The sequence below is a fragment of the Cavia porcellus genome, unplaced genomic scaffold (genome assembly GCF_034190915.1).
Source record: "Cavia porcellus strain 051 isolate PalLab524CR breed Dunkin Hartley unplaced genomic scaffold, mCavPor4.1 scaffold_5, whole genome shotgun sequence".
Taxonomy (NCBI): domain Eukaryota; kingdom Metazoa; phylum Chordata; class Mammalia; order Rodentia; family Caviidae; genus Cavia; species Cavia porcellus.
This window is the reverse complement of record NW_026947488.1, coordinates 49765407-49779722: the sequence shown is the minus strand read 5'-3', so window position 1 is coordinate 49779722 and position 14316 is coordinate 49765407. Positions and strand designations below refer to the sequence as shown.

The window sequence follows — 14316 nt, the reverse complement described above, 5'->3', positions numbered from 1 at the left end:
AGCCATTTGATGAGGAGTAATTGTAAGATATTAGCATACTGTGTACATATTTCCCTTGTTTTTCTAGCTCTTACATTCCTAAACTCAGGAAACAAACATTGGACTGATAGTATCCTTGCTATTCAGATTCATTTACCAGACTCTGTATCAAATATAGAACTTAGTAGGTTTATATTGTAGTAGGTTCTTATATTTGTTTGCTCTTTTAACAATATATAGATATATTTGTTGTTGTTTATTTGTTGGTATTGGGGATTATACTCACACCTCACACTTGCCCAGCAGGCACCGTAGCACTGTTCATTGCTAATTGTGATATATGAGACTTTTACTAAGATAACATATCTTTTTAAACCTAAGATAATTTTCTATAGTTCCTCTGACCAAACAGGAAAGCAAAGAGGTATATGAATTCTCAGTAGTATTTCAATCTCCATAATACAGTTTTATCAGAGCAAATCATTAACAGTATTGCTGTAAACTTTATTTATATATGTATGTATGCTGGAAATTGAACCCCAGGGCTTTTGCCTGGTAAGCACAAATTCTTATCACTGATCTATAAAGTCAAATGCTTTTTGAGAAAACGTCAATTGTTTGGAGATATTTACATTACAATGAGTTTGATAACAAGTTATGTCTAATAATGATGATTAGGTTATAAGTTTTTATACACTGGCCTTTGGGGTACTTTTAAACAGCAGTGGCCCATGTTGTAATTATCCAAGCAAAAAGGAGTAAAATAAAGGAATGGGCAGACAGTTTTTCTTCTTTTCTTTTTGAAGTTTGGGAAGCTAGTTATTTCTTATGTGTGTTATTTTTTTAATGCACTTTAAATTATTTTTCTAGAACTAAGTTTTTAATCTTTGAAATTTGTGGAGGTAGTTCAGCAATAGCTTGTCTAACATGCATGAAGCCCTCAGTTTAATCCCTAGCACCTCCTAAAACAAAGCAGAACAAAATTGTGAAAAATACATTAATATAAAATTGACCATTTTAATAATTTTTAAGCATGCAGTGTGATAATAGATACATTTATCTAATGTAATCATCCATTTCCAGAACTTTTTTCCATATTGCTGAAAATTCATGCCCACTAAACAGTAACTTTATATTTCCTCCTTTCTCCCAGCCCCTGGTAGCAGGTATTATTCTACTTTCTTTCTAAAATTTTTCTGTTCTAGATAGCTCACTTAAATATTATATAACAATTATATAATATTTGTCTTTTTTAAAAGTTTTTTTGTTTTGTTTTATTTTGCTTTTGGTACCGGGGATCAAACTCATGATCTCATGTTTAGCAAGCAAGCACGTGAGCCACTGAGCTAAATCCCTGGTCCCTAAAACCATCTTTCTTTTTTTAAGGTTTGTTTTGTTTTGTTTTGTTTTGTTTTGTTTTGTTTTTGTCTTTTTTGAGGCAGGATTTCTCTATATGGTTCAGGCTAGCCTTGAACTCGTGGCCATCCTCCTGCCTCAGCCTCCCAAGTACTAGGATCACAGGTGGGTGCCACCTTGCCTGGCCTTTTAAAGCATTTTTCTTGGTGTCACTTTGGATGATTTGTGTAATACACAGGCATGCGCTAAATTCAGTCTGGCCTAATCTGGCCCAACTAAAGTACCTCAGCATGAAGTCAGCAGTCATGGTAACTCTGCCTGCTCTCCAGTTATTACTTACCCTTCACTGGGGTAAGTAATATTTATTAGTTTGATTCTAAGGAAAACACACTTTCCTTACAACCAAACTGAGACATTTCCATGTAGCAGGTTTATTGGGGAGGTATTTTCTTTCTATAGCACCTTTGTGGCTGTGAAAGCAGTAGTGAGGGTAGATAAAGAAAATGAGATACCATGTCAGAGTAAAAGGCAGCTCTGGAGCTGGAATCAAAGAGAGGGAAAGCTTTTTTCTGAACCAGCATGCACTTACATAGTAAGACCCTATCTCAAAAAAAATTGTGTCGTCTTAATAGTTATAAAGAAATCTTTCAGCTACAGAGTTCTAGAACCATCTAGATCTGTTTCTTAGTTTTTTCCTTCAATATTTTGCTGGAGTTAAAGTCTAGAAAGTGGTTGACACTCTTCTTTAGAGGTTGTCTTAGTCACTTTTGTTACTGGAACAAGTTACTCGACACTTACAAGTTAAAGGAGGGAGAAGAGGTTATTTTGGTTCCGTTTATAGATGTTCCAGTCCGTAGCCAGCTGGCTCCAAAATAGGGCAACAAGGCAGAGGAGAAAGAGATCATGGCATGGCAGCCAAGAAGCAGAGCAGAGCTCAAGGGAAGAGGAGGGATATATAAGTCTTCCAAGCCATACCTACAGTGACGCACCTCTTCCCACCTTGCTTTACCTGCCAACATCATACCTAGCTATAAACCCATCAGTGAACTAATGTAATATCATGACACCCATGATCTAATCACCTTCCAAAAGCCCCATCTATCTATACATGAGACTTTCAGAGGACATAACAGAGGTGTTCTTAGATTACCATAGTAATAATAGCTATAGAATATTCCACTCCATAGCAACATATTACACATTTGTTTCAACAGTGCAGCAGAAACTTTCTCCAAAATACACCACATACTAACCCATAAATGTTGCTTAAGTAAATGCAAAAGAACCAAAATTTTGGCTGAGTGTTGCCTGTAATCCCAGCACTCAGGAGTCTGAGTCAGGAAGATAGCTGCAATTTTGAGGCTAGTCTGGGCTACAAAGTGAGTTCAAAGCCAGCCTGAACTGCATGGCAAAACCCTGTCTCACGAAGAAAAAGGGGAAAAAATAAAAAATTTCCATGCATATTAATGTCAGTGCAATGCAATTAGAAAACAGTTACAAAACAAACCACAATTTATGAAACATGAAAATTAATACTGCATTCTTGAATAATCACTAGGTCACAAAAGAAATAATGAAGAAATTAGACAGTTCCTAAAATCAAATGATAATGTAATTACAACATATCAGAACCTGTAGGACACAATGAAAACAGTCCTAAAAGGGAAGTTTATAGCTATGAATGCTCTCATGTCAGAAAAACAGAGCAAGTTCAAATAAATAACCCGGTGATGTACCTCGAGTCCCAGGAAAGGCAAGAATAATCCAAAACCAACAAACAAGTCCCATTCTGGTAGAATTGTTTATAAATTGGATTTATTTGTAGCCAGCAACATTATACCTGTGCAGGTTTGCACTCCAGATGACTTACTGTATGAGGAAAGATATTATAAAGTTCAGAGCAGAAATTAATGAAATTGATACAAGATACAAATTCAATTAAAGAGCTGTCTCTTTGAAAGAATAAATAAAATAGATAAGCCCTTAGCTACTTTTACCTATAAAAGGAATGAAAAGACCCAAATCAGTACAATTAGAAATGAAAAAGAAGCTGGGGATTTGGCTCAGTAGCATAAGCACCTGTCTGATGAGCACGAGGTCATGAGTTCAATCCCCAGTACAAAAAAAAATGAAATCACAGGGGACCCCACCAAACTCCAGATTATTAATAACTCCTTTGAAAACCTGTATTCCAATAAATAGGGAAATCCAGAAAAAAGTGAATAAATTCCTAGATATATATGAATTACCATATCAGAAGCAAGATGATGATAAAAGCCCTGAATGAGACTGAGGCAGAACGATTGCTGCAAGCTCAAGGCTAACCTGACCTACATAGTGAGTTCAAGGAGAGCCTGAACCACATAGTGAAACTCTCTCAAAAAACGAAACAAAAGCCCAGAATAAACCAATAACAGGCAATGAAACAGAAGCAGTAAAAACACAAAAACAGTCAACTAACAAAAAGAAAAGCCCAAGACTAGGTATATTCATCACTTAATTCTATAAGAACTTCAGGGATCATCTAATGCCAATATTATTTGAGCTGTTTAATGAAATTGAAAGGGAAGGAGTACCACCAGTCATTCCTAAAAGCTAGCATTACCTTGATCTAAAACCAGACAAGGACCCAACCAAAATTAGAACTATAAACCAATCTCTTTAAAGAATATAGATAACAATCATCTGAAACATCATTCTTCATGACTAAGTAGGTTTCATCCTAGGAATGCAAGGATGGTTCAATATAAATCAATAAATTCAGCACATCACATAAATAGAAGTAAGGACAAAAATCGCATCATTATCTCAGCAGACAGAAAAAGCCTTTGGTAAAATTTAGTATGACTTGTGATTAAAAAAAAAATGCCAAAGAACATTTAGAAGTACCCTATCTCAATTTGATAAAAACTGTTTATGACAAACCTACCGCCAACATCATATTAATGGGGGATAACTGAAAGCTTCTAAAATTGGGAACGAGACAAGGATGTCCATTGTCACAACACCTGTTTAATATATTACTCAAAACACTACTGAGAACAATCAAGCAGACCCCAGAATTCTACCAAAAGACTCCTAGAATTAATAACCAAACTTACTAGTGTGGCAGGATGCTAAATCATTACCCAAAAATCAAGAGTGTCCCTGTATACCAATAGTAATAAACTCATGAAAGAATTTAGGGAAACAATATCATTTACAGTAGCATCAAGAAAAATTAAATATTTAGGCATTAATATTTATCAAGGAAGTAAAAGACTTCTACAACAAAAACAGTACTCTCAAAAGGAAATTGGAAAAGATATAAAATTGAAAGATATCCCTTGCATAGCAAAGGAAATAGCCAATGGAGTGAAGGGACAACCTACAGGATGGGAAAAATTTTTTGTCAACTATTCCTCAGACAGAGGATCCAAACTACATAATAATGTCTTAAAAAAACAAACCCTGTAAAATAAAAAACCCCGTCAAAAACTGGGCAACTGAAATGAATGGATACTCTTGAGACAAAGTAGCAAATAACTAATAAATCATTGAAAAAAATGTTCATCTCTGGCCATTAGAGAAATACAAATTAATATATGTACTGCCAGAGCGAGCAGGAAATATGCAAATTAAAACAACACTGAGACTCCATCTTATTCCGGAAAGAATAGCCATCATCCAGAAATCAAATAACAAGCAAGTGAAGTGAGGGGGGACACCTTTCTATTTTGTTGGTGAAAATGCAAAACTAGTACAATTATTATGGAAATTAGTATGGAGATTCCTCAAAAAAAGTTAAAGATAACATATTACTATATAGTGATCACTTCTTGGTATTTTGGCCAAGATCAAGTACACTATACAATGATACATGTTTACCCATGTTTATAGCAGCACGATTCATAATAGCTGAATCTTAGAAGCATCCTATATGATGTTCAACAGATGAATAAAGTTTAGTATTTATATAGAGTGGCATACTATTCTACCATAAAGGATAAATTTGAGTCATCTGTAGGAAAATGGGTGTACATTGAGACCATAATGTGAGGTGAAATAAATCAGACACAGAAGTTTAAATATCTTATGGTGTGGCTTATATGAGAAACTAAAAATATAAATAAAGAGCAAATGATGTGTTCCAACCCCCCGTTAGAATTATAATCATAATGTACTACAAATGTACTAAAAAAATAAAAATTGGGAAAAATGGATATACTTCTGTTGTTAAGAGGTAAAATCTGAATTTTATGATGGAGGATAGTTGTGGCCTCCAAGCATAGAAGTGAAAAGTGTTCTTGGTCCTACAATTTATGAAGAATCTGTAAAGTAGTATAATTTTGTTTTCTTCCATTTGATTTGCAGCTGTATAATCATGAGCAAGTTATTTTAATTTCTCTGCTCAGTTTCCTTATCTCTAAAATAGGTTTAATAATGATGTCTACCTAAAGCAGTGGTGGTGAACCCATGGTATGCATGTGGCAGTGAGCTGTTTGTATCATTGAAAGCTCTAAAAGTTTGTTATCACTGACCTAAGGTGTTATGATAATGACAGAGGATTGTGCTTTGTTGTATGGCAGCTAAAATGTGCTTTAATAGTAATTTTTATTCAGTTTCTAAGTTATCTGGCTCAGTGGTTCCCTTATTCTTTGTATTGCTTATAATTGTCTGTTCTTTGTCATCAACAATACTGCACTGTTCTGTACCTTCCTGATGTTACCCATTCCATTCACTCACTCATTCAAGATCTTTGCTGACTGCACCATTTTAATAGAACACTCCCTACCCTTTCCCTCTTTTACTCTTCCTTATATTTTTCCTAATAGCATATATCACTGTCTGTGTTTCCTTACTTAAGGATTGTCCTGTTCTCCACTAAAATGTGAATTCTGTAAGGGGAAAGAATTTTGATCTGTTGACTGCTGTATCCTCAGGACTTGCCTGGCGCAAGTAGTTAGTTCTTTTGTTTTTTATGGTGCTGAAGTTCAAACCCAGGGCCTTGTATGGATTAGGGAAGCATTAAGCTACATCATTGGCCCTACATAAAATTTGAGATTATGGGTATCTGGAAATGTTCTTGAGTTCATGTCTTCAAGAAGCTTATTATTTAATGGATCTAGAATCAGTCACCCTAATCCAATGTGACGAGGCTGGTACATATTATTACAAAAGTGTAGGAAACAAAGGAGCTATTAAGTTTGTTAAAGGGAGCAGAGAAGGATTTAGTAAAAAAAAAAAAAATGATATTCGAGGTAGAATTGTGTAAGAGAAAAGGAAGTATAGTGTTATAGATTATGAATTGCCAGACTGTTTCTATCAAGGGCCAGCCAAGTAATAAACAGTTTCAGTTTGCCACCATACAGTCCCTGTCACATCACCTTAGCTCTGCCTCTGTAGTACAGAATCAGTCATGCACAGTATATAAATGAATGAATGTGACTATGTTCCAATAAAATTTTATTTACAAAAATGGATGTGGGTTAGATTTGGGCCATGTTTGCTCACTTCTGTCCTAGACAAAGACTTACCTGAGCCTGGAAAGTTGGATAAACGCCATTGTTAGTGTGCAGGCTCTGGACACGAAAGCAAGGCTTTCCCTTTTCATCACCGGGTGTCTCATTTTTAAATTTTAAGTTTATTTGTGTGTGTATATAAGTAAATAGATAGGTAGGTAGTACTGGAAATTGAATGCAGAACCTTCCCCAGACCTTTTTAAAAATTTTTGAGTCAAGGCTGGGTCAGTTTGGGCTTCAATTTATAATCCTCCTGCCTCACCCTTCCACAGTGCTAGAATTACAGGTGTGGACCATCATGCCCAACTCCCCTAACTTGTCCCCTTTATTGAACCCAGGCCTCATGTATGCTAGGCAATTGATTTACCATTAAGCTATATCCCAAGCCTTCTGATTACCTTGTTATAATACCTGATATACTTTCTTCTGTGATTGCAATTTATGAAAACATGTTTAGTGCTAATTACTAATTCTTCTGTTCATTCACACATCATAATGCAGTATTGTTAGTTTCTACTGTGTATGAGAACCTCTGCTAGGTTTTAAGATACACAGTGTGAGACAAAACATGTAATGTTTGCCCCTATGGAGTTCATGATACAAAGGAAGTACGCTCATTAATCAACTACAGTCAAATAAATATGTAACTACAAAGTGTGAGCAATATTAGTAAGGGAAATAATAGGTTGCTCTTTGAGAATAGCATAGAAAATAAAAGTTAATATTGAGTATATATAGTCTATGCTCGTTACTGCCCAAAACTTCATGTGTATAATCTTTTTTTTTCATGTATATAAGCTTATTTAATCCTCAGAATAACCTATTTTAGAGATGATAAATTTAGTATTTGAAAGTCAGAAGACCTCTCCGGGGAAGGTGACACTTAAAGTAAGAACTGGATGAGTGGGAGTTATCCAAATGGAGGGAGGCCATATGAAGCAGGGGACTAACATCTGAGAGGTGTGAGGGTGAATGAACAACATAGGGTACCAGAGAATGAAGTTCAGTGAGCAAAGAAACAGTGGCAGGAGATAGGGAGGTGAGGCTGAGTTAGGAAAGTTGTTATAGGTTGGGTAAGAAAATGAGATTTTACAATATTTTAGAAGCTTAAGAAACCATTGAAAGGGAAGTGCATGATCTGATATGCTTTCTTATATATCACTCTGTCTACTTTTTAGAGATGGATTGGCTAGGTTCAGAATTTACTTTTGTGATCCAGGTTTCAGATCTTAGAGATTGGAACTACAATGGTAGATGACAATAGAAAATGGACAATGGAGATAAGGTATTAGTTCTATCCCTAAGTACATTACTTGGAACTATACTGGGTATAGAAGAAAAACATGAAGAAATCCAGGTGGCTTACACATATTTTACTTTAACAGCAGAATGGGAGTGGTAGCCACTGAGCGATGAGGGAAAGGCTTAAAATCAGAAAGTTTGTGTTGACAGTGAAATTTAAGGTTGAGGTGACCAGTAAGCAGCTGAGAGTCTGAAGCTCAAAGAAGTCAGAAACAAGCAGTGCAAATGTGGGCATTGTTGGCACATCGTCTGTGCTTAGAGCATCTATCTGATCAGATCAGTTAGGTAAAATGTAGAGAAGAGTGCGAAGGATAGAGCCCTGAGGAATTCCCACAGTTAGAAACCTGGTATTAGAAGAGGAATGACCAGCAAAGGAGAAAGGTGGAGCAGCTAAAAGACAGCAAGAGGACCCATAGAGTGCTTTGCATGTGAAGCAAGAAAGTACTTCAAAGAGGAGAGAGTGGTTAACCAGTGTAAATGCTCATTTTAAGATAAGCGCCATATCACCACCAACAAACAAGCATGGTGTAATTTACCCCATCCCTTTACAACAGAAAAAAAAAAAAAACAAGACATGAGACACAAGCCTGTAATCCCAGACTGAGGCAGTTTAAGCCCATACTATCAATTTACTGACTTAGTGAGACCATGTCTCAAAAGTAAAAAGTACAAAAAGAGGTTGGGATGTAGCGCAGCCCAAAGACCCTGAATTTAAACCCAGCAACACACACACCCCACAGTTTGCACCCCACATTTTCCTCCAACTGCTGCACCTTTCTTTGTATCCATTCTTGTAAATATAAAAAGAGTGATGTCTCAACTCCTCTGTCTTAGTTTTATTCCATTTAGGCTTTCTCACCCATACTCAACTGAACCACTCTGAAAAGTCATCAGAGGGCCAAGGATTTAGCTCAGTGACTCAAGTGCTTGCCTTGTAAGCACAGGGTTGTGAGTTTGATCCCTAGTACGAAGAAAAAAAGTCTTCAGAAGCTGCCACTTTATCAGGTCTAGTGTCACTTGATCATCCTGCTCAATCTGTTGGTAGTGTTTGACTGAGTTCATTTTCTCCTCGAAAAATTTTGCTCTTGGTTTCCATGACACCGTTTTCTACCTCCCACCTAATGGCTTCTGTGCATGAATCAAATTAGCTGTTTTATTTTGTTTTGTGCCTGGTACTGGGGATTGAGCCCAGATCCTTGCTCGTGTTAGGTAAGCAATCTACCACTGAGTTACATCCCAGCCCCTTTTTATTCTGTTTTATTTTGAGACAAATTCTTACTAAATTGCCTGCTAATTTAGGATCCTCCTGCTTTAGCATCCAGAGTTCCTGGGATTACAAATATGAATCATTGCTTTTGGCTTTAGGTGATCTCTATACATAAATACACATGGGAGCCATTGTTTGTTTGTTTGTTCTTTTGGTATCTAACTCAAGACCTTATACTTGTCAGGCGGGTGCTTATGGTGCTAAGCTAAATCCCCAACCCTCTATACATAGATAAAAACTTCAGTATAAATTCATCTGGGTTCGGGGGTTGGGGATTTAGCTCAGCGGCATAAGCGCCTGCCTTGCAAGCCGGCAGTCGTGAGTTCGATCCCTGGTACCGATAAAAACGAAAAAGACAAAAAAAAAAAAAATTCATTTGGGGTCAATCCACAGCACTACAAATAATTTAAAATCCAGTTGTATCTTGCCTCTGTTCCGTCCCTCCAATCACATAGTGTTTCTTACCACATTTAAGAATTAAACCCACACTTACTGCCATGATCTACAAAACATGTCCTTTGACTCTTACCCACTTCTCTGGCTGTTTTGTCTGGGTCAGGCCTTTCCTGACCCAGCCAAGTTCATAAAGGCTATTATGCTTCTTCTTCTCTTTACCTAGAAAATTCTTCACCCAGAGTTTTGCATAGTTCACTTCCTCTTATTATTTAGAACTCTACTCAGACACTACCTCCTCAGAGACTTTCCCAAACCACTCTATCATTGTCTTCTCTGTCCATCACTTTCCATCACCTAACTATTCCTCCTCCTGTTGTTTTTATTGTTATTGTTCTTCCTTCTCGTCTTCTCTTCCTCTTTTCTTCTCCTTCTTTTTGTTCCGTTCCTGATTCTCTTTCTTCTCTTCCTCCTCTTCCTCTTCCCTCATCCCTGTCTGAAATTATGTTTACTTGTTTATAAGAATGTAAGTCTAAGCACTTCTCTGTTCCCAGTGCCAGGAATAGTACCTGACATGAAATTACTGGTCCATAAAAAGTTTTTCTGGATGAATGCTATGAAGAGGTTGAATCGGATAAAGATGGAAATGTTCTATTAGACTTGGTCCTGTAGAACATTTGTTAACATCCCCTGCTGAGCCAGTTAAACAGAGCACTGAGGATGCAAGTCAGAGCAGATAGACTAGGGAGAACCTGGGGATAAGGAATTAGAGAATAGAAATAAAGTCTGGCACATTGGCACACAATTATAATTCCAGGCGCTTAGAGCGTGAAGTTCAAGACCAGCCTGAGCAATAGAGCAGAACCTTATCTGAGATGAGGGGAGGAGGGCTGGTCGGGGAGACAGCTGTTAGCTTAGAAGAAAGGCATGGAGTTGGACGGTGTCTGGAGAAGAATAAGTGAGGCCAAGGACACAAGTCTTTGAGGTGACAGTAATGGATATAATTGAAACCACAAGACAGGACTGACCTTTATATGGAGGGACAATCTCCCCAGTGACAACAGCTGTAAATAACAAATACTAGTTGTATAATTCATGGTAGAGATGAGAGTGGAGGAGACAAGTTCTAACATAGTCATTGGCATGAAAACTGGGAGTAGGTTCAAAGTGGGAAGAAATCCAGGCCCTGTGGATTGGCCGGAGGCTTGCCTGTCTCCAGGCCATAACATAGCTATGCTTGGGATTCTGGCAAAAGTTGTTTGGGGGAGCAGGATACGGGAAAGAGAAAGGAGTATCCTCTAGTTTAGTACCTCAAAGTCTAGTAATATCTGTTTCAATTAAGAATATTTTATTCACTCTGCCAGAATGTCTTTTGGGCTTATGATAGACAAATTGTCTTTTAAATCAGACATGATGTTTCAGGCCTATAATCCCAGCACACAGGAGACTAAGACAGTAGGATCATGAGTTCAGGGCCAGCCTAGGCAGTTTAGCAAGATTTTGTCTTGAAGAGCAAGAAAAATGTCCTCTTTACATCCTGCAACCTGCCTTTTTAAGAAAAAAATGTTATAATTAAAACTTTTTTAAATTAAATTATTTTGAGACAAGTTCTAAGTTTCCCAGGTTGGCCTCAAACTTATTATGTTCTACTGCTTTTGCTCCCAGAGTAACCAGATTTTAAGTGTGCATTACCACACCCAACTCTTACAGTACTTTTTACATGCCGACTATTGTTTTGGCTTAGAAGAGATAGCAATACATAAAACAGTCTCTGCCTTCAGAGAACTTTTATTCTAACTCACAGAGACAGAGTAACCAAATGTTTGATATTTCCATTCATGTCATTGGTCGTATATTCCTTCCTCCCTTCAGCCCCTGCCCCATAGCTCTGGGATGGCAGGAGAAAATGGGCCAGTGTTCTCCCCTCCCCCTTCATCTGCAGGAGCACTGAATGAACCCTTCTGCCTCATCAGGCTGTCCTAAGCGGATGAGTTGAACTCTTCATTGCACAATACACTGATGACTTGTTCTCTTCTCTTGGTTTCAGATGAGACTTCAATTATTGCAGTGATAGTAGCCCTGTCCTCCCTGCTAGTGATTGTGTGTATTATCATACTTCTGTACATGTTACGGTAAGTGCTAATGTGTCTGCATTCTCTTAGACTCTTTCAATGCCCTACCATCTCAGTAAGCCCAAATAGTCCAGAAGAAATTAGAATAAAGGCAAGTCAGGTAGAAGGAGAATGACTCACGAAATTGCTAAGATTAAAATTTTACTGAGAAATAGTTTAAAAGCTGTACATAGTCTTTTGCTTCCATGTGTCCAAATCCAGTCTTTCAATACTAGTTCAGCCTGAAACCCAGGAGGATATTTTGGACGTTAGGTGAAAAAGCCATGTCTGTGTTGTTAGTGACTAGTGTTTTAGGCCCTTCAGTTATAACCTTGTGGAAGTAACCCCCAAAAGGGTACCAGTAAGTTTACATGCTCAGAAAAAATGTACTGGAGCACTGGGGATATAGCGCAGCAGCTCCAACAGTGAATAGAATCAAGTAGAAGAAATCAAGGAAGAGGATGATGCGTTCATTCTCTAATTGCTCCCTCTCTTCTGCAAGTTAGAAAAAGGAACCTTATATGACCCTTACAGTTTGGCATGTGTCTCTCAAGTCCTGTGACCGCCCAATCTGGAGCTATATTCTCCCTGAGACACCCAGGCTGCCCTGGGGAAGCCCCAGTGTTTTTGCTTTTTATAGATCTTCTGTCTTCCTTACTGTATTCTTCTAGTCACTATTTTTCCTCCTGGTGTATCTTTGCTGTCTTTTGGGTTCTGAAATGGGAACTGATAGAGGACTTGTATAAGCCAAAATAGACCAATGGTCCTACTCGGGTTGGCTTCTGTTGTGCCAAGGTGAAGCAGAAACAAACCAGAACTGCAGAGCCTCTGTGCTTAGTTTTTCGTTTTGAACATTTTCTCATTAGGTTTAAGAAATACAAGCAAGCTGGGAGCCATTCCAATTCTTTCCGCTTATCGAACGGCCGCACTGAGGATGTGGGTAAGGCATGGGGTACCTTTGTGGAGAAGAAAACTGATAAATTAGAGGTTTCCTAGCCTTTTAAAAGAATGAGACTATTTTAAAAAAAAAAAAAAAACTTTTGAAGAGGCAGCTCTGGTTGTTCAGGGCTTGATCCATGGGATAGAATCCCCAAGTTAGCTTTCAGAAAAGAGCTGCATTCCAGAGCACCTGCCTGACGTTCACCTTTGTGCACTGCAGAGCCCCAGAGTGTGCCACTTCTGGCCAGGTCCCCAAGCACCAACAGAAAGTACCCACCCCTTCCGGTGGACAAGCTGGAGGAGGAGATTAACCGGAGAATGGCCGATGACAATAAGCTTTTCAGAGAAGAATTCAACGTGAGTTCTTTTTTGAGTCTGACTTATAAACAAAGAAGAAAGCAAACCTAAGGCTGTGCCTTTTTGAGTCATAAGGTAGAAAGCAGGTTGTTACTTGTTAAAAGGTGAGACATTGTTCTGCAGTTCATCTGCCTCTTCCTGTGTGACCAAAAACAGGAAGGAAAGGATTTGCTTTGCGTTCTTCATCAACTCATCCATCTATTCATCCATTCACCCTTGCAGTTGTTACTTCATTTGTTTAATAAACACTTATTAGTCATCTAACATGTTCTAAGTAGTATGCTGGATGCTAGCAACTTGATCAGGAGCAAAAACAGCTCTAGTCCCTATTCTCAAGGAATTCACTGCCCAGTAGGGAAATCTCCGCAAAGCTAGAACAAAAGTAACTATGAATTCAAAACAGCCAGGCATGGTGGTACACACACCTGTAATCCCAGCATTTGTGAAGCTGAGGCAGGAGGACTTCCATGAGTTTGAAGCCAGCTTGGATTACAAAGTGAGACCCTGCGCCGGGCATAGTGGCTCACGCCTGTAATTCCAGCACTTGGGAGGCTGAGGCAGGAGGATCATTTCGAGTTCGAGACCAGCCTAGGCTACAAAAGGGAGCACAAGACCAGCCTGAACTGCACAACAAGACCCTGTCTCAAAAAGGCAAAAAAAAAAAAAAAAAAACCAAAGTGAGACCCTGTCAAAAAAAAAAAAAAAAAAAAAGCAAAGCACAATACAAGACATGAAGGACTGGTACAAACTGTGGGACCCCATATTAAGAGACGGCCTTTTAGAGTCTAGAGCAGGGCCCTGCATGTCTGAAGCAAACATAGGAATATATGTAAAAAATGGGTATTATGACAGACTCGTGCACAAGCCTTATTTTGAGATTTTTTTTTAATTAAATAAGTTTATTGGAGAGCCAGGCATTGTAACACACTCCTGTAATCCCAGCATGCAGGAGGATAGTTATGAGTTCACGACCAGCCTGGGCTACAAAGTGAGCTCAAGGCAGACCTGAACTGCATAGTGAGATCCTGTCTCAAAAAGACAAAATAAGTAGTTTATTGCTACAGGTTAGATATACATAATGACCACATTTATCATATGGAATTTGTACCCA

General features: G+C 38.1%; 1 protein-coding gene across 4 annotated transcripts in view; it reads left to right on the top strand.

Moving 5' to 3' along the window:
* Positions 1 to 14316, top strand: part of Ptpra (protein tyrosine phosphatase receptor type A) — a 160406-nt gene that overhangs the window by 103039 nt on the left and 43051 nt on the right. For all 4 annotated transcript variants that reach the window (XM_013159837.3, XM_003476623.4, XM_063248780.1 and 1 more), the window contains 3 exons: positions 11846 to 11930; positions 12776 to 12849; positions 13069 to 13205. In XM_013159837.3, coding sequence (XP_013015291.1) covers positions 11846 to 11930; positions 12776 to 12849; positions 13069 to 13205 — 296 coding nt within the window. The remainder of the gene's footprint in view (positions 1 to 11845; positions 11931 to 12775; positions 12850 to 13068; positions 13206 to 14316) is intronic.